This window comes from Arachis hypogaea, chromosome 11 (assembly GCF_003086295.3).
Source record: "Arachis hypogaea cultivar Tifrunner chromosome 11, arahy.Tifrunner.gnm2.J5K5, whole genome shotgun sequence".
NCBI lineage: Eukaryota > Viridiplantae > Streptophyta > Magnoliopsida > Fabales > Fabaceae > Arachis > Arachis hypogaea.
The window spans coordinates 10,184,937-10,210,875 of NC_092046.1; the positions used below are offsets into that span (position 1 = coordinate 10,184,937).

Here is a 25,939-nt window from a genome sequence, read left to right on the forward strand (position 1 = left end):
AGCTTGTTTTTTTTCCTTCTCTAATCTACTCACTTGTATAGGGGCTATAAGTCCGGTGTAACCCATCAATGCGTCCTTGTGAGTAGCCATCGTCTTCATGATATAGAATCTGAGTTCCTCAAGCATTGTGAGTATGCTTTTCCCCCGCAGACCCACAATGGTTGAATTAAACGATTCACAGTTGTTGCTAGTCAAGCTATCAACCTTTGGCCATTCAGAAAACTTGCTTCTTGACCACTGTTCTTGCTCAAATTTATCCAAATACTCCCATGCCTGTTTATTGATCCTTTTCACACTAGCCATAGCATCCTTGAATTCTTGATCAGTAGTTGCTTTTGCACATTGCCAGAATGCTCCCTTCAGCTCCTTATCCTTCCATCGTTTGTTCAGGTTTCTCCACATATGCATACAACAAAATCTGTGCTTCACACCAGGCATCACATCCTGTAAAGCTGGTATCAATCCCTGCATTCATGGGTAAATTCAGCAGTTAACATTATAACACTTAAGATTACTCAAGTAGGAATATAAGAACAATAATGATTGCAAACACTGCATATTACCTTTTGCTGGTCGGACATGAACACCCAGCCATTCTCATTATAGTCCCCTATGTCAGTATGTAACTCCTCGAGAAAGAATCTCCAATTTTTCCGAGTTTCTGCATCGACAACACCATATGCAATTGGAAATAGCTGGTTATTCGCGTCCTGTCCTACTGCAGTTAGTAACTGCCCTCCGAAATAGCCTTTAAGAAAAGTCCCATCTAACACTATGAAGGGTCTGCACCCTGCTTTAAATCCCTGCTTGCAAGCAGCCAAACATACATACAAGTTCCTAAATCTAGGCAACCCTTCCTGCTGTGGAGTTGTCCCCATGTTGGCTCTTGACCCAGGATTAGCCTTGATGATCTCATTCAGATAGTCTCTAAGTCTCAGGTATTGATCCTTTTCCGTTCCTTCAATAACATCTTTGGCCTTATCCATAGCCCTGTACATCATCCTCTCGTTAACTGAGATGTCATACTCCACCTTAAACCACTCCTGTGCCTCCCTTTGTAACATGTTAGGATGGATTCTGAGTTTAGGCACAAGCTCTTCAGCAACCCAGGCACAACTCACTGACTTACTCTTGTTGCTTCTCGGACAAGTATGCTCATCCACAAATGTTTTAATCTGAAACGAGGCTGGATAGTTGGTCTTAGAACAATAACACAACCAAGGGCACTCGGGGTCATAACAAATCACCCTGCACCTCTTCCTCTCATTCCTAAGATAGAAAACCTGCCTCCCAATCTGTATGTTGTACTTTTGAACCGCTGCTTTAAAGTGTTCCATGGTCTCAAACTCCATGTTCAGCTCCAGAGTAATTTTCCCAAAGGGTGTGTTCGGGTTATGTTGAGGAAAAACAGGTTCATCTTCATCATCAGATCCAGGAGGGCTATACAGTTCATCAGATTTGTATTGGTAAGTATCAGGTCCCATCTCTCCATCTGCTCTGTTTGGGTTAGGCACCTCTACCCTTGGTGCTTCATTTTCCTTTCCAGGTACAATCCTCTGCCCAGATGGTTGAGGCCTAGGATGATTTCTCCTTGGATTTGTCCTATCCTTTCTTTGTGTTTCTGTATCTGTTAATACATCAGCTGATACTTGTCAGCCATCATGCAATATTTATCAAAAAATGCTGTAACAAAAAAAAACTTAATATGTTTACCTGCTGCATTTTCTGTAGCTGTTTCCTCTTCCCTCAACTCATCCACCACTGGTTCTTCAAGGTTAACACCTTCATTGGCTACATGTGCATCATAATCATTGCAATAAAAAAACCAACACTTATCCAAAAATGGTATAACAAAAAAGAAGTAATATTTTTACCTCCTGCATTCTGAGTAGCTGTTTCCTCTGCCCTCAACTCATCCACCAATGGTTCTTCATTGTTAGCACCTTCATTGGCAACATGTTCATCATCATCTCTTCTCTCATGTGTTTGTTCATTTACTGTTTCAGCTTCTAAAGGATCACCCTGGTGCTGTTCAGGTTTAGCAGCTCTCCTTTCTTGTGATAAAACACTGGGTGGTGGTCGTGGATGCCTCTTTCTCACCCTCTTAACAACTTCTTCTGGACCTGCAGATTGCTCAGTCTCTTTCTCCCCATTCCCATGATTCACATCTTCATTCATAACACCACCCTCTCCGGCCTCCGACTCGTTAACATCAACACCCTTCTCAGTCACAACTTCATTCAAAGTCTCCTTCACAACAACTGTTAAAGCCTTACTCAACTGATTAACCTCCCCAGTTTCCTCACTCACGATTTCAGTTTCCCTCTCATCACCAGGTGGATTGACCTCAACCACACTCTCACTGCTACCAGAAGACACGACATTGTCATCAATGATTTCAGGGTTGGCATCAATAGGGTGATCAAAGTAGAGATGGACAGTGTTGTCGTTTTTAATTGCACTCTCACACATCCTCATCACTTCAGCATCTGTCCTCAGTACTCTAAGACCCTGACCTAATTCGAAATCAGGTACTAGCCAATACGCCTCATTATATCCAGGGTAACCCAGGTCTAAAAACAACCCCTCCACAAAAAACAAATTACATGTCTCCACATTCACCCTGTGTATCTCAGTGACTAAACCCCCTTCGTATATCACATTCCCATCTCTAACCTTTTTCAAGCAACCCATGTGATGATACACAAACGTAACTAAACGATCCATCTAAGAAATAATGGAGAGAAGATACAATGAATAAACAGCATGTCACCAGCAAACGCAAAAAACCATAACTTAAACAAAGAACATGAAGCAGAACGTACCTCTTCGTAGGGTTGCTCCTTGCGAACAGTGGTGATCCCACGATGCCACTTCAGAACCGTTAAGCTTGATTCGACAATGGCTCTCGCCTTGTATCCTTCTTCTTCGCGCCAATGTTACGAGGGCAACGTCTCTCCCTCTCTACGTGACCTTTGATTTTCGCTAGTGACACACTAACCACAGTAACTCAGTAACTAGTAACTTGGTATATGCAAATTGGGTTTTAGGGCAAAATTAATTTGGGGCAAAAATAATGTTCAATTTAGGTTTAGTTTATTTTCCAAGTAGGATAACCATAATTAAAATTAGAAATTCCATCTAATATAACACTAACCTAGTCAGCTAAAACCGGCCACCACGTAAGCATCGTACTCACCGGAGCTATGTTCCGGCAAGCTCTTGGACACGCTTGTCAAAATTTTAAATCATTCATGTACCTTTTTGTCAATACCAATAGTTGGGTACTAAAATGTCAGCGTTTGAATCTTTCGGGTACCGAATTGGTCATTACCTCTTTTTCATTTTAAATGTAAGGACTTTGGTAATATAGCTATTCAGTATGAAAAAGATGATCCGCTCATAGTCATCCATTTCATCCTTATTTCAACAATTTCTAAGACCAAGTTGATTTTTTCGTAAAGAAAATTAATTTATTTTCAGTTTAAGAGATCAAAATAGCTAACATGAGTAATTCTTAAAGAATTCATTAGGGACCAATTTAAATATACACTTAAAAAATTCAAATGATAATTTTAAAAAAAGAAAAAGAAAAAAAAGAAAAACCCCTAGTTTGAGTGCGGTTTGCCACTTCTCTTTGATTTGATGCAAAGCATTGCTTGCAGGCACCACCATAGCCACTCCCAATTCCGAAGGAGTCAAGTATTCCACTCTACTCTGCTGGTGTGTGGTTCGCTTTCTACCTTCTAACACCAGAAACAAAATCAAATCTGGAAGAAGATCTGGTTTCGCGAAATGGCTTCTGGATTGGTACTTTCACGTCCTGTTACTTTTGTGACCGGCAATGCCAAAAAGCTTGATGAAGTTCGTGCCATCTTGGGCCAGTCAATTCCATTTCAGTCCCTCAAACTTGATTGTAACACTTCACTCTTCCCTCTAATTTCGTTTAATTTATCCCTTTCTTCTGTTTGTTTTATGTTTTTATTCTTACAAGGGTTTTGTTTTGTTTTTGCAGTGCCAGAGTTGCAAGGAGAACCTGAAGATATCTCCAAAGAGAAGGCTCGTTTGGCTGCTGTTCAGGTATCCACTCACAATCTGGTTTTCACTGATTCCATTATGTGTGTGATTTTAGGGTGGATTTTCTTTTTTACCTCAATTTTTTAACCTTTCTGATGGTTTGGTTTTCTAATTTATGTAAAGGTTAATGGACCTGTGTTGGTTGAAGACACTTGCCTTTGTTTCAATGCCTTGAAAGGTCTTCCAGGTTGGAATAATTTTCTTGTTTTACATGATTCTAAGTTGGGAGTATTCAACCTGATACTGATTTTGTTTGAATGTTTTAATTTTTTACAGGGCCTTACATGTAAGTTCTATTTCACATTTTATCATCATCTTAAGGTACTCTCCTTTTGGGTTCGTAAAAAGTGTTGTTAATTTTTATATTTGTTCTATGAGACCAATACCTTGATACTGTGAAAATAAATGAATAAGGAAAAAGGACGATTTGTCAAAATTGGTTGAAAATACTATGGTAGATTGACGAATGAAAGCAAGGGGTCAATTTGTAACATTTAGGAATGGGTTCTCCTCTATGTAAGGATAGCTGCTGAAATGAGCACTGTGCCACTGTGTCAGATTGTTCATATCAAAATTTAAACCCACTATTATTTCTTGATTATAACTCTGTGATGGTAGTACTAGACTGCTGGTTCTTTGTCTTGGTAAGGGAAATCACTATATGCTACCAAGTTCTGTTTGATTCACCATTTGCATATGATTCATTTGTTCTGGTAGTATTATGACCGTATACATCATCCAAATGGTTAAGAAAATGTTTTATCTTGTCAGTTTTTATTTCAGTCCTGAAATTAGCTCTTTCTATCTGCGGAGCCGAGAAGTTGTACAAGCGGTCTTAAGGTTAATTATATTTCTTAAGGGGTCTAGGCTCAATGTTGATGAATTTATTTTAAGTACATACTCAAAGTGGATCTATTGTGTACATTAAAGTTGGAACTTCTACTTGACGCAGCCTTATTTGCAGTGTTCCAATTGTACGATAGCACAATGATTATCTTTTGTTTCCCACCTCCACTTGACTTTCTGAAATTTGATTTCCTCCTCTTCCCTTTTTCTAAATCAGCCAAATTCCACGCCGTCTTCTTCCTTCCGATGATAAGTGATCTTTCGCATATGTTTTTGGATAGACTTGTTCCAGTGGAGTTACTGAATACTTTTGAACAAGGGTTGAATCAAGAGTGCTATGCTTTATTATTCACCATGTGTGTAGAAATGCATTTTCACTGCAACGACAAACCCATCTTCCTACTAACTCGGGCTTGTTACATGGATTTTAGTTTGGACTTGGGCTTGAAACTGTATTATAAATTCATGATCTTATTCTATCCTTGATCATTCTTAACAGTGTCCAATATGTCAGTTTTAGACTCCACCTAGGGAATGCATAGCTAATCCAATCCTTTCCACAATTTTGACATTTCTAATCATATTCATCCCAGTTTCTCCCATCCATTGTGACTGTCTGTGCGCATGATTAGAATTCTGCAGTCCAACATTCTTTGATTTTAATTCAATAAAAGTTTACCTTCTAGGACCTATTTGAATTGAATATACTAGCCAATAAGAGTAATATAGATAATAAGGCAGCAGGAATAAGAATAGCTTAGGCAGGAAAAGCTGTTAACAACATTTACAGATCAATAGAAAGGGGGTGGAAGAGTCGTTTAGGGCCTATTTGGGTAAAAAGAATTTAAGCGCTTGTGTGTAAAGAACTAAACTTAATTTGCGAATGAGTTCTTTTGTGTTTGAATATGTGGCGACAGCCACTTCTTTTTAGCGTTTTAAATACTTCTTAAGAGGCTAAATATTCTACTTCTCAAAAATCACTAAAGAGTTTTTGGGAGGGTTAAGATGTATAATCGAACAGGGAAAAATGTTAGAAATGTGAATTTTAACTTATAACAACCATTGAATGTATAGCTAGCTGAACGACTTAAGTCTTAGACTTAGTCAATACAGAAACTAGTTTTTTTATCACTAAGAAGTTGGATTATATTAATATATATTATTCATATGTGGATCTACGACGACCCCACCTAGGGGCATAAGGCTTTGTTGTTGTTGTTGTTGTTGTATTCATGCGTGGATCTACCTGAGGTTATATGCAATCTTTTGTCATAGTCTAATGAGTTTGATAAATCATGCAGCAAATGGTTTTTGCAGAAGATTGGTCACGAAGGTTGTCCCTAAGCTGTCTTGTTCTGAATTAACTTTCACTTCTTTGAGTGCCTTTCTTCAGGATATCTCAGAATCTGATCTACTCATTTTCAACTTATTTTCCAGGTCTCAACAATTTGTTGAGGGCATATGATGATAAATCAGCTTATGCCTTATGTGTATTTTCCTTTGCGATTGGCCCGAATAGCGAACCTATCACATTTGCTGGAAAAACTCCGGTATCGCTCTGAAATCCCATATGCTGTTTCTGTCTACCATATATTATACACATTTTCTTTGAATTGGCTGTCATGTTAGTAAACAAACACGAATCTTATTATTTTTTGAAGTTGCAAAAGCGAATAAATTCAGTTACGGAGTTCCCATGCGTCACTTGATGTTTTGCTAACTCGTGTTTTGCTGTCATGACAGGGGAAGATTGTTCTTCCAAGAGGACCCACTGATTTTGGATGGGATCCAATTTTTCAACCCGATGGCTATGAGCAAACGTAATTCGAACTATTCTCTTGTTTTTAATTCTTTTTTATAACAAAAGTAATAGAGCTAGAAATTTCTCTGAGGAAGTGTGTGGTTTGTGAAAAGTTTTCAAATTTCTAGGAATCTTACATTGTAAAAACATTGTTCTAAATTCCCAGAAATGTAAAAACATTGTTCTAACCACACGCTCCCTGAGGGTATTGGGGAAGAGGGATGACAGGTAAGGAAGAGACCCTAAACTCGAATGAGATATGCAAAAGATAACCACTAACTGTGTTCAAATTCTCCTTTTTTTGTCATGCTTCTTTGTTACAAAATGCTAATCTATTAAAATTTATCCCTTCTAGGTATGCAGAGATGCCCAAGGAGGAGAAGAATAAAATTTCCCACCGCTTCAGATCTCTTGAACTAGTGAAGTCATATTTTGCTGAAGCTGGATATGCATTTCAGATCAATAATGTCTGACACAGCTTTTGTTGCCATTGAGGTTAGATTATAGGTTGCAAGAACTTTATGAAATTTGGTTCAGTTTTTGGCTAGTTGCAAGTTGCCATTTCTTTGTTAGACTTGAATATGGGAAATGAAATTTGAGTTCAACAATAGAAGAATCAACAATCGCTGAAATTGACAGCAAACTTGGATTTCTAGCAATATGGAAATCATTTGAACATATTAAAAGGTAGCTTTCTATGTCATTTATCTTTAATAGAGAAAAATTCTAAAACTCTAGTATAAATTAGACACATTGTATAATATTAAAAAACCTATGAGGCCTTGTATTATCAGATTTTATCCCTTTTGGTCATGTATTACACAAACCTCTCACTACAGTGCACATCCCAGCAGTGCCGGGGTGTGGCTGCTTTAAGAGGCAATGTGAGGGATATAGCTCTTAATAGAACTAAAGTTCATAAAAGAAAGTTGAGTAGTACTCCAAGTGGGTCTCTAAGAAATTTTCAATTAGACACTTTAGTCTTTCACAAATTTTAATTACTGAACTGGCATCCAAATTTTTATTTTGTTAGACAAATTAATCTCTATATCAGATTGTTCGTTTATACGAAGAGGCTGATTTAAGATTTTTTAAAATTTTGAGAGATTGTTATGTCTTAATCTATCTATCTATGTTCATGCATTGCGAAAGGGCACAAATGTCAGTGGAGAAACAGATTTATGCATTGCAGAGATTCAAACATTGGAGCGGATTTGACAAATGCACATTGTTAGCTTACTAGGTTTTTTTTACAAACTATGAGACCAATCTTTTTGGAACTCTAGATGAAGTTCATCATGGGAAGATAATGGACATTTCAATGTTGTTTTTGTTGCGTGTGCGGGTGAGAGAGACCAAATTAAGTCAAGTGAAAAATTAAATAATCAAATTAAGTCATGAAGTTAAATTTAATGGACTATTTTAGATCAATTGAAATTTATTAGACCAAATTGAATCACATGTTAAATTTAAAGGACTATGTTAAGTATTTAATTTCTGAAGCACTTAACAAAAGAGACATCAACATAAACATGAATATCTAACTTAATTAGGTCTACAGAATTAGAAAAATTATTGAAAAAAAAATCTGTGAAAATCACAAACACATCCTCATTTTGATATACTGTATTAACATACTAGTATAATATTAATATTATTAAAACATGATACGGTTAAGCTCTTAAATAGGTCTTGATAGTTTGAAAAAATTATTATTATTTTGTGAAAATTTTTAGCAAGTCATGTCAACATTACCCAAAAAAAAGGAGGGAAAATCCTAGTCTCAAGGTTTTGTTTTAAAGAGAAAGAAAATGTTTTTTTTTTTAATTAATTTGATTTGTTTCCTCAAGATTTTTTTTTTGGTGAACCTCAACATATTATTTAAGTCTGACTTATTTACTTCACAAGGACCTTTTAAAAAGACATGATTCCTTTTTACAAGCTTAGCCCAATCTAAAGATAAATTATCAGCTAAGCCTTTCATGACTAAAATAAAGAAAGAAATTTAAGCCTTTAAATAAAAAGATAGATCCATCACTAGATTAGTCAACAAGCTTTATAGAGGTTAAGACAAGGGACCCTGAAATATATATAATAGGTTGCATGATATCTATACTTTTGAATAAGATACGAATAACAATTTTAAGCCTTTAGTTTGTTGAAGTAAATAATATTAATATTAATATTATCTGTAAAAGTTGACAATCACATAACTATTAATTGACCTTTTTTCCTTAAACATGTATAATGATATCATATATAAAATTAGTCAAGATAATAAATAGTTTTTAACTCAACCAATTATTTTAGGTTGAATTTTAGAAATAGAAAAATAACTTTTGGTATTTTAATATATGAAAATAGATATTTTAAAGGAAAAAAAATTAGACACTAACCTTTTTTCTGTCTTCTTTATATATAATAGATTATGTATTTGATTTTTGCTAAAAAATATGTTGGATTTTGTTATATATATATATATATATATATATATATATATATATATATATATATATATATATATATATATATATATTTGTCTAAGTTTATGAATAATACATCATATATTATTTAATCAAATACACTTATAAGTTAACCAAGGGTCAAGATCTGATGTTTGATTGAACATAGAAAAATTTTAAAAATTTCGGAACAATGGCTCCATTCTTTGATATATTTATAAATAGGTGATAAATTAATTATCGCATCTTATGAGGTATTTTATGAAAGAGACTATTTGGAGGCTTTTTCAATGGTGCATAGAAGACAGAGTGATAGTACTATTATACAAAGGAACTTAGTGCATAAGATTCAAGAGACTATGAAATAGAATTAAAAGGAAAATATTGGTTTAATTATTCTGCTGATCCTATAGTTTCACAAAATTTTTAATTAGGTCTCTATACTTTTTTTCTTTTAATTGAGTTCTTGCACCAATTTTTTTTTTAATTGGGTCCCTACACTTTTTTTTCCTTTTATTTAGATCCCTGTACCAATTCTTTTTTTTAGTTGGGTCCCTATAAAATTAAGTCAATTACTACTAAGAAGAACTTAGTTGAAAAAAAAATTGGTGCAGGTACTCAATTAAAAAGAAAAAAAATATAGGAACCTAATTGAAAATTTTACGAAACTATAGTGAGCAACAGAGTAATTAAACCAAAAATATTAATTTGATTCAAAGAACTGTGTTATTAGCCCACCAACTATAGCTCAATTTTTGGTGTATCTATATTCTTAGCTTTTGCAACAAAAAAGTTCAACCCATAAATTACGGAGTGATTACTGATTAGTGATTAAAAAAATATTATCCTAACCAAAAAAAAAATATTATGACAAAAAAACTATTTGCTTCCTAGATTACAACCAGTGCGATCTGAGAACTAATAATTGGAATGGTTGCTTGGTAACAACATATAAGAAAGCAAATTATTATAGATTAAGTCATGAAAATATGAAATCATCACTTGTAAATCATATATTTCACATCTTCATATCCAGCTATCGTCTCCCTCAATAAACACAATCATAATTAGTTCTCATGGCAAAAAGCCTCTTGAAAATATTGGAGATGAAATCTTGCCAAGTGGGGTCATTGTTTGATCTTTTTGTTGATGTTGATAATTTTCAACTGTATCTCACTTAAAATTTTTTAAAAAACATACACAGAAACAACAACAATAAAAGCAGCAGTTAAATTTACACTTTTGTCCTGGAGCTTAAAAAATAAGTCAATAATTCAATTTACATTTTTTGATTCAATTTAATAACTTTACAAAATTATAAATGCAGTTTCTGAATTAAAAACTCCAAAATTTTTCTGCAGAGCGAAAATTGGTGAAATGCAATTGGTAAAACTACAAGAATATGCAGGGGTTGTGGGGATTTCTGCATGCAAAAAGTTTTTTTTTTTTTTTTTATAAAAAAAGAATCTCGAGGAGAGTGAAAATTTTTTTTAAGAATTTTGAAAGTTGCATTTAACATGTTGCTAATGTAAGGGACCATTATGATGCACAATATTGCATTTATTTTGTTTTTGATTAATCAACTAATTCATAACTATTAGATACCAAAGTTAATAGGGATAAAAATAAAGCAACTAAAATTTATGTACGAGAAATAGATGGAACTGAACAAAAATATAGACAATAATAGAAATAATATGATAAAGTGGTGGAGTTACAATCTCTCATAATACATAGAGAAGTCTATAATACTCTCTTAAGTATTATGGAAATTCATACAAAAGGGTTACACATATGATAGACTTTACTATTTTTCTCTCTAAGTTTTACTCACTAATTTTATGCAAAACATAGCGTACATTAGCAAATGCCTTAACCCATATATATAGTATTTTGTGGAGGTGCATTTGGTTTACAAGTTAATCAAATTGTGTACAAATTACACAAGTGTGTACTAGAGTCTTCTTCCACATTCATCTTTATCAAGTTGTATGATAAGTCGATAAATATCAACTTATATAACAACTCATTCTTTGATTAAGTCAAAGATTACAACTAAGCTAGTTTATCTTCAAGTTACAACTTTTTACTAGAACTTTGACTATGCAAATTGAACAACTTGCAGGTAGTTTCATGAGTCTTCTAACTTGATAAAAACCATTTGCATCATACTTGATTATAAACCAAGTTTAAGTTCTATAATGTTCTTTAATTTTCTTAAAAATTCATCATACTCCATTTATATCACTTATAACCTCTAGCTATTTTTCTTGACTTTAAACTAAAAGAAGAATTTTCCTTCTTTTCACAATAATATTGGTTGGAGTTTTATGCAAGGTATTATTCAATCATGGAAAAAAGTCACAATTTAGTCCTAGGCCAAAGTTAGACAACATTTGCTATAATACATGTAAGGTATTCAATCCCAAAATCAAGAAAGCAAGAGTCAAGTTAATCATCACTCTGCTTCATTTGAAGAAGTAAGAATATTTGTAATGAGAATAATAGTTAAAAACAAAGTAAAATTAGTCAAGTGGAAAACTACCACTTATAATTCAGAGGAGGCCGAAGAAGATTAGAAAAAAAGAGGCCGAAAATTGGTACCCTATCGAGACTAAAGTTTGAGGTGCATGATATCTAAGCATCTAAGATTGATCTCTCTCGACCAAATTACTATGAAGCATAAGACTCTCAATAAATACTGAATTTTAATTTTAACAAAAATTTTACATCAAAATTTAAAGCACACTAACTCTGAGCTTTAAATTACTTTTTTTTTAATTGTGATGGGCACCAAAAAATTAGGAATTCAACACTAAGACCAACTAAGTTGTCAGCCAAAAAGAAGGCCTCTTCACTATCAAATTCGGTCACTTTAGATTCAATGCAATTCAAGTACAATATTCAGATTGGTCAGCTTCATGAAGTTTGTTCTAACCCTTACTTTCAAGCCATCAAAAAAGAAGAACTGGAATTGTTGATGCATATGTGTAGCTTTTAGTGATTAATTGTATAGGACAATAGGGGTTTGTCTTTGGAAAAAAATAATGACTAATTGACTATGATCATAGGACTTTTATTTTATATAACCCATAAGTTTTTGGAGCCTTTTGTTTGTGGAGAACTTGTTTTATTCTCTTTGTTGCTATTCTAATATTTGCATGATGTTGCAATAAAAATTTCTTAATTATGACAAACCACACTACTTTGGCACCCGAAAAGCCTTGCTTCGACTTGGGTTTGTTTTTTTAGTTGCATTTTTGTCAATTTTATAGGCATAATTGATATAATTAAAATCTCCAAAACTATTTTAATGCACTAGACTAATTTCATGGATTATTTTACTGTTTACCTTCACTTTTAATACCAAAAGTAAAAAATATACAAGAGAAATGTATACCAATTAGTGCGAATAACATTTATCTAATTAAATAGCAGCCCTTTTTTTAAAATTATACTAGTGTGACCAACAAATTTGAATTGGTATGGAGTTATAATTTTTCGTTACCCAGTCTCACCCATAAGTGGCGCCAAGCAAGGCATTGAAAAGAGTAAAAAAGAAAGGGGACACATTTCATTTACTCGCGTAATCTGAAAGGCAAAGGGTTCTTGTTTGCATGGCTTTGTCAACAACTGATTTGGCCTTTTTACTTTGAAGGTTCTTAGCTGTGTTGATAGATAGAACCTTTATTTATTTATTTATTTATTTATTTATGCTTTATTGGGGGGGCCAATCAAGTACTACGGGGCTACAATTACCCCGCTGTCGGTGCCGCAAATTTAGATTAACAAATTCATTATTCTTTGTACCAAAAAGAATGGGAAAAATTCCTCATTGGTCATAATTTTCTTCCTTTTCGTTTTAACTACCATGGATTGCAACTTTGAAACAGCCTCCTCAAAATGTAGCATAGTATTTTATGGTCACTCACTCTAGACAATTTGTCAAGTTTTAGGCCTTCAGGTATTGTTTGGTGACACAAATGTTTGGAAAATATTTTAAATCTATTAAATTTTTCAATTAGTTTTGTCCCCAACAAATTAGACAATTTTTTAAGTTTTACATATGGTTTGGGTGTGAAAATTGGGTGGGAAAAAATTATGAATGAATTTTATAAGTAATTATATATATAAAAAATTTCTCTTATTTTATCCCCCAACCAATATGTTTTTGTTGGAGACTTGGGAATTAAAATTGGATAAATAAAAATAATTATTTTTTATGTTTTCTATTTGAATAGCCATCTAAACAAATAAATCAAATTAGATGATGGTATAAAAATAATTTTACTACTATCGATTGCCTAACATTAGATTTTACATGAATTTGATGTATAAAATTAAATATTAAATTTATGTATAAGATTTTATACCTCTTTGGACAATGCAAATGTAAATATTTTAAGTATATATTAATATGTGTAACTCATGACCTTATGATATTTAAATTAACAAAAAAGGTAAAAAAAAAAGGCATATTATGACTAACTTTTCCCATAACCGAACCATGTCGCACCGTTGGTTATCTTCCATTATTTCTTGTACACAATGTATTTGAAGACTTTTTGGGACGTCAAGATCAATCTCAATTTTAGACATTCATTCATTCTGTTCTTGGCTTCTTGCACCAATGAGGCCTGGGAATCAATATTTACACTTCATAATTCAATCCAATTGAAATTGCTTGGAGCATTGGCATCAATTTTGGTGGCAATAATCTTGGAGAAACGATCAAGAAAACGATGTGCCCAAAGGCTTAATTCAATTAACTCCTTTGAAGTGACACCTTAACATAAAAAAACAAGAAAAAAAAAAGATGAAGAAGAAAATAAAGAAAGTGACAGCTTATTCTAACAAATAATAATGTTCCTCGTCGTAAATATAAATTATTTCTCCATGTCACAGTTTGAGTCTTTATGCATTATGATTAAGAAAAATAATTAAATGTTCTGACTTAGGTTGTTTAAAATAATTAAATGTTATGACTACTCTAAAATTTTATTAGTCAAATATAACATAATAGGATGATCTAAAAGAATATATTATGGACAATGACATTAAGTAAAAGTTACAAAACATATGGTCTCGTTATAAAGAATCAGTTTCTCTTGATTCGCTTTCATGATGAAGATTATCTGTACCAAATTTTATTAAAATTAAACATTAATAAAATTATAATCTAATTACTGAAATTTATGCATGCTTTATACCTTTATAATAGGTTTAAGTATGGTGTTAGTTTTTATAGTTTTACTAAATTTATAATTAAGTTTTTATATTTTAAAAATTTTTAATTAAATTTTTATATTATTTTTTATTTTATAATTAAATTTATTCTGTATCAAAAATGTTAAAGTTAACATAGTATTTTTTTGCAATTGAAGATACTCATAATTAAGGACCTAATTAAACTTTTGTTCATATGTTTTTTGAAAAGAAAATTCCATTAACTCTTAATATTTTCGACAAGACAATAATTGAATTATAAAATTAAGGGTAAAATATATTTTTTTATCTTTAAAGTTTGTTAAAAGTTTTAAAAGTATCCCCAAATTTTATTTTGTTTTAATTTTGTCCCAAAAATTTTTGAATTGTATCAAATATATACTCCTGACGACTAATTTTTCAAAAAAGTTAGGACTAATTTAATAATAATCTTATAAGAACAATCTTCAGTACAAACAAACCAAACATAGACACATAGTTATCATGCATTATTGCTGGATTGGTTCTAAATTTTTTGAAAATTTAGTTGTTAGAAATATATTTAATGCACATAAAAAATTTTAATGACAAAATTAAAATAAAATAAAATTTAGGAATATTTTTAAAATTTTTTACAAATTTTAAGACAAAAAATATAACTTTCCCTAAAATTAAAAATGATTTAAAGTTTAATTAAAAAATTTTAAAATATAAAAATTTAATTATAAATTTGATAAAAATATAAAAACGCACCTAATTAAACCTGTATAATACCATGCATTTTTTCTAACAATGATGCAAAATAATTTTATTAGATAAAATGAAACGTTACAGAACATTATTCTTATTGTTATATAAACTTGTAAGTTATAGTATATAGTGTAGCACACTATTATTTGCATCAGTTGCGTGGAAATTGCCAGTGCAATAATGTGGATAAGAAACTAAGAATACACTTATGCTGTATTTTAGAAGGGAAATTGAGAAATAAAAAAAAAAAGTGCATAGTGGGAAAGTGAATGGACTAGTCCCCAAAATGAAACCCCATATATGATCTGTAACCCAATTTGGTGAAGAAGTTGGCACATGCAAAATGGACCCTATGTCACATGCGTGAGTGGTTAAGTCTTTATTACAAATCTTAACATCATGTGCATTTGTTTTGGGCACAACACACTCTCTCACTCCTCTCATCACTGTGTTTAGCACTTGTCTGTTGCTCTCTCCGCAGGCATTTAATTACTATGTGCGAGTTATGAAAAGGGGTAGGAACATGCCTAACTCAACCTCATGTCCACACAACAAAGACAAAGACATTTGAACTATCCTATCTATTTTCTTCACTCATTTGCATTTACTCCTCCTCCTCCTTATTCACCATTCTACAAACTAGATACATACAAACGCCTCTTCACTTTCTACCACATAAAATTAAACTTCATGCTTCTTGGATTCTCTTTTTGGTGCAAAAATATAGACATAATAAATAAATATAGCAACAAAATACTATTATCTTTTTTTGCAGCAGTTAAGAATCTGTCGCTAGCTAATGAATTGTTACATGCACAAAATGAAATTTGATATCTGACTGACACTTGTTTAAGTGGACGAGTGAGTTAACTACTCGATCAATCCAAGTTTATTACAATAAAATACTACTTTTGTTTTTAATGTTTGGACTAAATTCTAATTTCGTCTCTAATACTTAAAACATCATATTTTTATCTCAAAACATCTTATTTCATTATATTTTAGTTCTCTAATCAAAAAGTAAAATTATTCTTCAAATATAATTTTTTTTTGTTATGATTTTTTTTTAAGTAATGAAAAAAATCGTAACTATAGTAGTAATAATAGTAGTTCTAGTAAATTAAAAATAAAAATAAAAAAAATAAGAAAAACAAGAAGATAATAGAGAAAAAATGATATTAATAGAAAAAATTTTAATTTTAAAATAAAAATTTTTGAACAAAAATTAAATATTTGAAACGTTGAAAACGAAGAAATTCAACTAATACTTTACCCTAAATATAAAAACTTATTTAATTAAAGAGAGATAACAGAGATAGAATCTTTTACTTTTTGTACTTTTTAAAAGTAACGATAAAAAAAATCCATTCTTATATTTTTGTATAAAAGACTTTATCCAAATGTAACATAAGAGAGATGTTATATATATATATATATATAACCACAATGGTTCTTTATTCGTGATCCTTACAATAATCCAGTATTGAATTTCACAAAATAACAAAAATATGGATTTGGTACATAATTTTTTGGAAGCTTTTTATGTTTAAGATATTGAGTGTATCTATTCTCTTATTTTATATTCAGGAGGATGTTGAAAAAATTAATCAGAAGTTATATGTTATATGAGATGGGTGTATGATGATGAAAAGTAATTTACCAATTGACCAATGATGATACTAATATCTGTTGTTGCATGATAACTTTTTGTGAAGGGTAACTTAAGCCAGCAAATTAATTATATTCTTCATTGCAGGCTTTTTTTGAGACTTAAATTGTCACACAAGCATTCATTTTGAGACATGGTCCTATGGAATTGCACTTTTTAGAAAGGTTGTGAAACTAAAATCACTTCAAAACCATACTTGAAACTTGAAATCATCACATGTCTAGTCCAAAATTTTCAACCGCGACAGAGTGAAAACCGGGGAAAAAGAAAAAGGAATCCTCGGAACAAAAACGAAGGTCCTGAAATTTGAACAGGATATTAAATTGGTTGAGATAGATTCAAAAATTTAAAATTTCAAATAAGTTTTGATCAAAATTAAATCGAATATAATAAAATAATATATTTATGTATAATATATTTTTTTAAATAGTTTTTTGTATTTCATTATTTTAAATTAATTAACTATTAAAAAATTACATCGATTCAACCGTGTAATTAGTTCTTGAGAAAATTTCATTCCTCTTTTCTGAAAGATATTAAAATGACACTCTCCTTCCTTTTATTTGTAAAATGTGCCTTCATCTCTCTTATCACTTTTAAAAAATTTCATCTTTAATCTAGTTTAAATTTTTTGTATTAACTAATGTTAACTTTGTCTCTTTTTCAAGAAAAAATAAATTTTTTTTAACAAAACCTTTTAGTAAAAATTTTATTTTTTGTCATTAAATTTTACTTACCAAAATATTTTTTAATTAATTATTTTTTTATTGATTAAATTGTATTTTTATCAAAATATTTTTAAAAAAATTAATAATTAAATTATTTTTTCTAAGATGACCTTCAATAATTTTTTAATTATTAAATTGTAATTTTACCAAAATTTTCGTTAACAATTATAGTTATATTTTACTATTAATTTTTTATATCAATATATATTATTTTAATATTAAATAAAAAATCTTAATAAGATTATTTTTCGATATTAATATATATTAATTGTTATATATATTAGCAGTGGTAAGATTTTAATGTTAAAATAATATATATTGATATCAAAAAATTAATAGTAAAATATAAAAATAATTGTTAACAAAAATTTTGGTAAAACCACAATTTAATAATTAAAAAAAATTAATTATTAAACTTTTTTAAAAATATTTTGATAAAAATATAATTTAATTAATAAAAAAATAATTTATTAAAAGATATTTTGATAAGCAAAATTTAATGACAAAAAAATAAAATTTTTGTTAAAACTTAAAAGGTATTTTTGTAAAAATCAATTTATTTTTTCTTAAAAAATAGATAAAGTTAATACTAATTAACATAAAAAAATTTAAAATAGATTAAAGATAAGATTTTTTAAAAGTGATAAGAAAATAGAACGTATATTTTACAAATAGAAAAAAAAAATATCATTTTAACATCTCTTAGAAAAAGAGTAAAATTTTTTCTAAGTTCTTTGATCGATTTTTCCTATTTTTTACCGATTATAATTAACTGACTTTTATAGTAAATGAAACCAGTTTAATAACGAATTTTCAGTTGAACCGACGGATTCCATTCGTTTTTCTGACTTTGGAGGGCGACAATGTTGGTAAAAAGAGTCATCGTCGTCATAATTATAAAAAGAAAAGATAATGAAGCAGAGAGAGGCATGTGCTGCCACATGAACTAATTACACATGTTGGTAGCTAAAGAAACCAACACTACTGGCAGATACATAGTTTTAATTATACACACAACAACCATAATTGCATAACAAAAGGGCAAAGATTACTTCCATTAACAAAATTAAAAAGGGTAACAGAAAGTTAAGAGAGAAAAGTTAACAAAACGAACAACCACTTCCATTGCTAATAACAACAATAATAAAAGTCTTTCCATAACTCAACTTTGACAATCAAACATTTGCATTGCTTGTGTAATAAAAAAAACTCCATAAAACAGAGAAAAAAAAACATTAAAATAAAAGAAAAAAATATATTGATATATCTCACTTAATTAAATCCTATATGTAAAGCTGAAATGACTTAACGGTATGTAAGGTGGAGACATGACTTGACATTTGGGAAAAATATGCATATGAATTTGTTGGGTAGGGTTTTGGATGAAATAAGAAGGGAAGGAGGGACTAAAAAGAAAAAGAAACAATGGACCACGCTTCTGCACCTACCCCTTGCATTGTTGTTTTCTTTTACTGGAGCAAGTCGAGCAGCTGAGGTTGACCAACAACAATAGACACACAATGTGAAAACCATAACATATTGACATGTGTAATTAATGTACACTTGTCAAGATTTTCTTTGGTAACAAAAATGAATAATAAAAATGAAAAAAGGGTGTTTGTGTTTTGTTATTTTGTGCTAGCACCGACGGCCTCTTTTGCAGCCAAGTGCACCAGCATTAGAAGTCATGGAACCAACCATGGAAGATGATTTGGCACCTAAGCTTGAGGCTCTTGCATAGCTTGCTGAAGCTCCAGCACCTGATGGAGTGAAGTATGCACCATTCAGCAATAAATCTCCCTCTGATCTCCAATTCCAACCCTTCCATTGCGTTTCAGCTGTTTCCACTCTCTTTGTCACCTGTCCCACCAAATAATTTCATTTCCTTTGCTCAATCTTATCATAACATTTTTAAATTTTGATTTAAAAAAAAAACCCTTTTTTTATATTTAATTTTTTTTAAATATTTTTAATATTTAATTTTATTCTTAATATTTTTATTTGTGTAAAATATTATCCCTAAATGTTCAAAAATAATTTTAAAATAAATAAAAACCATTCAAGCGGTCAATATTCAAAATAATTACTTTTACTAATGTGGCGTTATATGATTGAATACATTTATAAAACAATTTTATCCCGACAATACATTAAAATTAAATTCTATTTTTATACCTTAAAATTAGAAAATATACTTTATCATTTTAATTTAATTAGCAATTACCACCAAATTAAGTTTAGTGTAAAACTCATTGGTATAACTCTCAAGTACTTGAACAAAAAATGAGTTTGGATAAGCACTTGGATTGGATTGTACTATTTTGTACCTCTTTAGCAAATGGGTTAGCTGGAGCATTGTATCTATTGCCCTGGCTGTTGATGGTGGGGTTAGCACTTCCACCAATTGCATACATCTCCCAATGAGTATAGTCATTGTTCACCACATGGAAATACCCATGTCTACATCTGCATCACCAATAATTGGGGGAGTGGATTATTAGTGTTTAATGCCCCCCCACATTAAAGTTTTATCTTATGTAAACACATTTATTCCGATTTACCTTGGCATTCTCTGGATGAGTCCTTCTCCAAAATGGTTATAGGCAATGGTCACCTGCATTTGCTTGTCTCTTGTGTATGAGTCACTGTGGCCTAACAGAATCACCTGAATTTACAAAATATCAGCATTCATTGAGCTATCATGATAACTAATGAGCCATCCAACAAGACAAACGAAAAAGTGCATTCAATACTTAATTTCTTAGATCTGTTACATTTTTTATTTACATATTTATTATAGAAATAAACTACTATTTATAACCATAAAACTTTAAAATGCTCATAAATTTAACTATGAATGAACAAATTAGTTCTGTATCTACGAAAGATAATTTCTACATGTTAAATTTATTCACGTGTGGATTTGTTTGTATTTCGAACTTTCATAAATAAAATGACAAAGAGAATAAATTCAGATTCATTTTGAACTTTGATAGATATTTAGTAATTTAGTCATTATTATATAATCAAATAAGGTGAAAATTCAAGTGAAACTAACTTTACATAAAATTGATAATTAAAAATAGTTAAATGATTTGACAGGTTTATACAGTGATATAGTTGAATAATGCAGAGGAAAAGCAGGGTAAGAAAAAGAAAGTACCTCATTGTGGTGGGTGAGATGGTTGTTAGAAATAGTTATAGCAGTTGAGCCCATGACAGCATCAACAAGGCCATCAGCACAATGTGACAATGAATTATGATCAACCCAAATATGGCTTGATCCAAAAATGGAGATGGCATCCCCATCAGCCATAGTCCTCCACCCGAAATGGGTGGGGGAGCTTCTCACCATGGCATTCCCAGTAGGCCTGCAGTCATGGATATGGAGACCATGGATGATGACATTGGTAACATACTGAATTGTTATGCAACCTCCATTGGCAATGTGCACATTGGCTCCTCTTCCATCAATGGTCTTGAAGCTGTTCATAATCAGCTCCTGTTTCAGCTGGATCACCATGTCCCTTTTGAACACAATCCATAGTGGTCTGTCCTGGATCACCGCGTGCCGCAATGTCCCTGGCTTTGGGTTAACAGGGTCATCATCTCTAGGGTCAGTTACAACATAGAACTTTCCGTCGCGGCCACCGATCGCATTCCGGCCGAAACCAATGCCACAATCTGCTAGTCTCTTCCTGTTTTTCTGCCAATTCGGGTCGCAGCGCCAGCAATCGTCGATTGGATTACCAGTTCCACAGGAGAAGAATCCTAGCTTCCTTCTCTCAGTGCTATTCTTCATTGCCCTGTTATGTTAAACAAACACATTATTTGATGCACCTAACATCTATAATTATCTAAAATTACACCACTAAATTAATTACTATGTCCATTAGTTTCACCTTTTTTGCAGGAAAAAAGTCTTGTATTATTGTGATAATAAAATGTACTATTTTCTATAACGTTTTTTGCTACGAGTGAAATAGAGCCGTTAGAAAATACCAAGCCCAAAGTTTATAACGACCCATTTGGGATCTTAGATGTAGAGAATTAGAAAACAATGAGAAGAAAAAATTCTGTACTCGGTGAGTGATGATAACAGGAATCATTTTAAGTGTAACGACTAAATTCTTGGATTTTTTCTAGGAATGGAAAAAGATGGTAAACATAATTCGTTTTTCTTTGTTTTCACATGGACCTTGTGATTTTATATTTTTTTTAAGGCATGACTAGTCACTTAAAAAAAATAACATTTTTAATGCTAAATTATGGCAAAGTAAGAGTTGTACTTGTACCAGTAAGTACAGCGTATTTATAGGGGAAAATAAGGATTAAGTTATAATAACACGCAAAAGAATTTTAAGCGTGAAACACGGATCTCAGAAAATGCATGTGATATGTGACCGACTAGTGAATGAGCAACAATGTGAGAGATTGGTGAGGGACAACGGTAAATGGGTAAGAAACCCTAAAAATAGGAAAAATTTAATGATGTGAATTAAAAACCCTTTCGCTTTTGGCAAAACAAGGAAATTAATGTGACACAAGAAAAATAATGGGTCAGTTAGGGGTAGAGTGTGTGTTAGGTGTCATATCACACAAGAGAGAGTAGGGGCGGTTATGAATGGACCTAGAAATGACTACTATGCCCTACTAGCACTAACACTCCATGCATTGCCCCATTTCTAAACCCATGTGAAGATAAATTAAATCATTATTGGGTTTTCTCTTTTTGTGTTAGGTTTGTTCCGTAGCTATAAATTGATATTGGTGAAAAATGTAGAAAAAAGAGACCCACATCTGAACCATGGAAACCACCTCTTCCGGGTCAGTTACAGCAGCACGTTCATTTAATTCCTCCGCCTCTTTCACCCTGAAACAAATAGTTACAACAACACAAGATCTTAATCAATGCGGTGGATACATAATAAATAATATACTACTAATTTGTGAACCATTACATGGTATTGACTAAATATATTTGAATGAATCGTTCAACAGTTTACAATATAAAGATGATTTTGTAGAAGTAGACACCACAAATAATTCTCACTTGGTAGAAAGTTTATAATTTGAAGCAGAGAACAATGAATTATCCTTCTCAACATTCTAATAGAAAAGAAAGAATTTTTTTAACATAAAATTGCAATGCTAGTGAATCCGTTATGTGAAGCAAATACATTTCCCACTATGATTTGTGGCGTTTCAAAACCCAGACAATGTAGTTCAAATATTCATAGAACAGAGAGAGAGTAGAAATGAATATACTTGAGGTCAGAGATCTGTGATGTGGCCATGGCTTCTCCAATGAGGAGCACAAAGAGCAGCAACAAGCAAGCATTGAGAACCCATTTTGCAGAAGAAACCTCCATTGAAGAATTCCACTACCCACTCCTCTCTTTCACTCAGTGATGGTGTTATGAGACAATGCTGAAGCTAAAGAGTGAGAGAGAAAGAGAAGGGTTGAAGAGAAAGATAAAGAGAAAGTGCAGAAGAGAGAAGAAAAGAAAGAAGGAAGAAAGGAAAGAGAAGAATGGTGGAGTGGACTCGGAAAACAGGTTCCAACATAAAGGCCCATTTATAGAACCAATGAAGACAAATGCTTTAACGCCAAATCTTCACGCCGTTAATCAACTGAACGTTTTCTTCGTTTGTATTCTACAGGATTTGGGGCCTGTGGGACCCGCCACTCAAACACCGTTAACTAACATCAACAAAGTCGTTGCTTTTGTTTGTTGCTTCTCATAACGCTTCTCCTTCTACCTTAACTGGCGCATTTATAATGTTCTATTAGTAACTTGAACATTTGATGTTCCATGGACAAAAAGATTTAATTAATAAATCAATTATTTATTTGTTGTGTAAGACTGAAGGTTTTCAAAACATAATCCATTATCTAACCGAGTTAATAGGACACGAATCTCAATTCAGTCTTTAAAATTTTAATTATTTTTATTTAGTCCTCAAATTTTATAAATGTGTCTCATATTAGTCTTTAAAATAATTTTTAGTTAAAAAATATTAATAGAGTGTTAAAATAGACAATCAAATGCTACTCTAAAACATGTAAAATGATGTCATTTTAGTTTTGGCATTTAAATAATTCAAAAATGATGTCGCATCACTTGTTTTATTAGGTAAAGTTTCAATAAACACCATTTATAATGTTGTTTTTTGGTTATTTGAGTATCAAAATTAAAACGACATCATTTTACAGAGTTCAATATGGCATCCGCCTGTTTATGACAGCGTTCTATTAAAGTGTATACATTGAAAATCGTTTCAAGGACTAACATGAGTCATGTTCGCAAAATTTTAGGACTAAATAAAGACAATTGAACTTTAGAGACTAAATTGAGGCTATATGCAAATTCAGAGATCAAATTGAGTATTATCTTATTATTAAACTCTTTTAATTAGTTTTATTGGTTTAAAGGTTTAATCAAAATAATTATATTATAATAAAATAATATATAAAATTATAAATAAATACACAAAAATATAATATGTTTAATTTAAACGTAAATTTAAAAAATATACAAATTAATATTATTGTTCATACTTTAAAAAAATCATTATTAATTTAAATCTATTCTAATAACAAAAGTAAAAAAAAACCAGTAAGAAAAACAATTCATCCAACAACAATAATAACATAATAAAAAAAATAACAACAACAATAATTGAACAACGTGAGCTAGTAAATAAGGATAATACTACAATGAAAAGTGTTTTTGAATAAAGAGTGAAAAATATTCTTTTATAAGAGTAAAAATTAATAAAAATATATATACAATTCACATATCTTTTATTAATTTAATGAGAATCTTTATTTTTAATCCAATTTTCCTCTTCACTAAAAAAATTTCCGGCAAATAAAAAGTTGAAACATCCAACGAGAACACCAGTAGCCAATAACAAATTAAAAAGTGAAAACAAATTGGAAAAATGGAAGCAAAGTAGGAAGCAAAGTGATGAATATAGCAAGCAGAGGATATTAGTCAATATATTGAAAACATTAAGTAAAATCTATTAAACAGCTTATGAGGTATGTAGTACTCTTAGAACAGTTTCAAAAGTAGCTTCTGAAGTATACATGCTACTCAATCAAGATATATATATAAAAAAAAAAAAAGAGTTAATTAAGAAGAAGTACACAACAATGTATATTAGTTCGGTTAACAATGTTTATGTTGAATCCTCAATCAAATTGAGAGTTTTTCTATTTAAATAAATACTTACAAGATATTCTTTTCTAAAGTATTATTAAGATAAGATTGATTCAAATTACAACTGATTTAAAAAATTTTAGATAATATTTTCAAAAATCTTCCTAAGCTAAACTTGGCTTGGCATATAGTTTATAATTTACTACTTAATTTATTATCTCTAGTAATAAGTTATTTTCTAAAAAATTTTGCTTCTCTATTTTACCTGAAACATATTTAAATAAAATATAGATACAAAATTATTATTTAAATTATTAATCCTTGCATATGCGGTTGAAATTGAAAGTGAGTCCAGTTAAGTAGAATTAGATTGAGCTAAGCTAAAGCTAAACTCGCAAATTTGTTTAGCCAATTTATGTTCTTGGCTCGCTTTGCTAATAATAGAATCTAATTTAAACTTGACTCATAAAAATTTTACCGTAACATAAACATAATATGTAAATGGAAATGTTTGATAATAAAAAAAAATCAACCAAAAACAGTCATAACTTGTCTTATTTAACATTTATTAATTATTACAACAATTAATTAATGCTAAATAAAATAAATTCTGGCTGTTTTTTTGTCTACCTAACATATGTGCTATAATATTTATTATAGTGGCTATAATAACTATACAACTCTAACAATATTTAAAAGTTATTCCTAAAATTAAAATAATATCTTTTATCATTTGAAGATATTTTTTAGTTTAACAAATAAAAATAAAAAATATTATTAATATATAAAAAAATATGACTTTAAATTTAATAATATTTTTAAAATATTATTAAAATTATATATTTATTTTACAACAACAACAACAAAGTCTTATCCTACTAGATGGGGTTGGCTACATGAATCAAACGATGTCATTGAGCTCTATCATGTATCATGTCTACAGAGAGACCGTTTACATCTAGACTCGTGCTCTTCCTAGGTATTCCTCTACCTTTCATCCATTATCCATCTTCCATCTCATCCACCCACCTGATTGGGTGTTCTGTCGGCCCTTTTTTCACATGTCCAAACTACTTGAGATGCGATTCTACCATCTTTTCCACAACAGGTGTTACTTCAACTCTCTCTCTCTCTCTCTCTCTCTCTCTCTCTCTCTCTCTATCTCTCTCTCTCATATCTTCCTTCTTTATTCTATCAAATCGCGTATGACTATTAATTCATCTCAACATCTT

At 31.0% G+C, this 25,939-nt stretch overlaps 2 protein-coding genes across 2 annotated transcripts; one reads left to right on the forward strand and one right to left on the reverse strand.

The window, feature by feature from the left end:
* Positions 1-3,547: 3,547 nt before the first annotated feature.
* On the forward strand, positions 3,548-7,410 carry LOC112720210 (inosine triphosphate pyrophosphatase). The gene is made up of 8 exons (XM_025771064.2): positions 3,548-3,916; positions 4,016-4,080; positions 4,201-4,264; positions 4,354-4,363; positions 6,225-6,256; positions 6,361-6,473; positions 6,667-6,743; positions 7,080-7,410. Exons 1-8 carry the CDS (start codon positions 3,796-3,798, stop codon positions 7,195-7,197), a joined length of 600 nt encoding a protein of 199 aa, XP_025626849.1. The 5' UTR covers positions 3,548-3,795; the 3' UTR covers positions 7,198-7,410.
* An 11,228-nt stretch (positions 7,411-18,638) lies between these two features.
* Positions 18,639-23,287, reverse strand: LOC112720211 (probable pectate lyase 1). The gene is made up of 6 exons (XM_025771065.3): positions 22,807-23,287; positions 22,337-22,411; positions 20,702-21,344; positions 20,100-20,203; positions 19,866-20,004; positions 18,639-19,398 (listed from the first exon to the last, which is right to left on the reverse strand). Exons 1-6 carry the CDS (start codon positions 22,908-22,910, stop codon positions 19,177-19,179), a joined length of 1,287 nt encoding a protein of 428 aa, XP_025626850.1. The 5' UTR covers positions 22,911-23,287; the 3' UTR covers positions 18,639-19,176.
* Between the last annotated feature and the right edge of the window lie 2,652 nt (positions 23,288-25,939).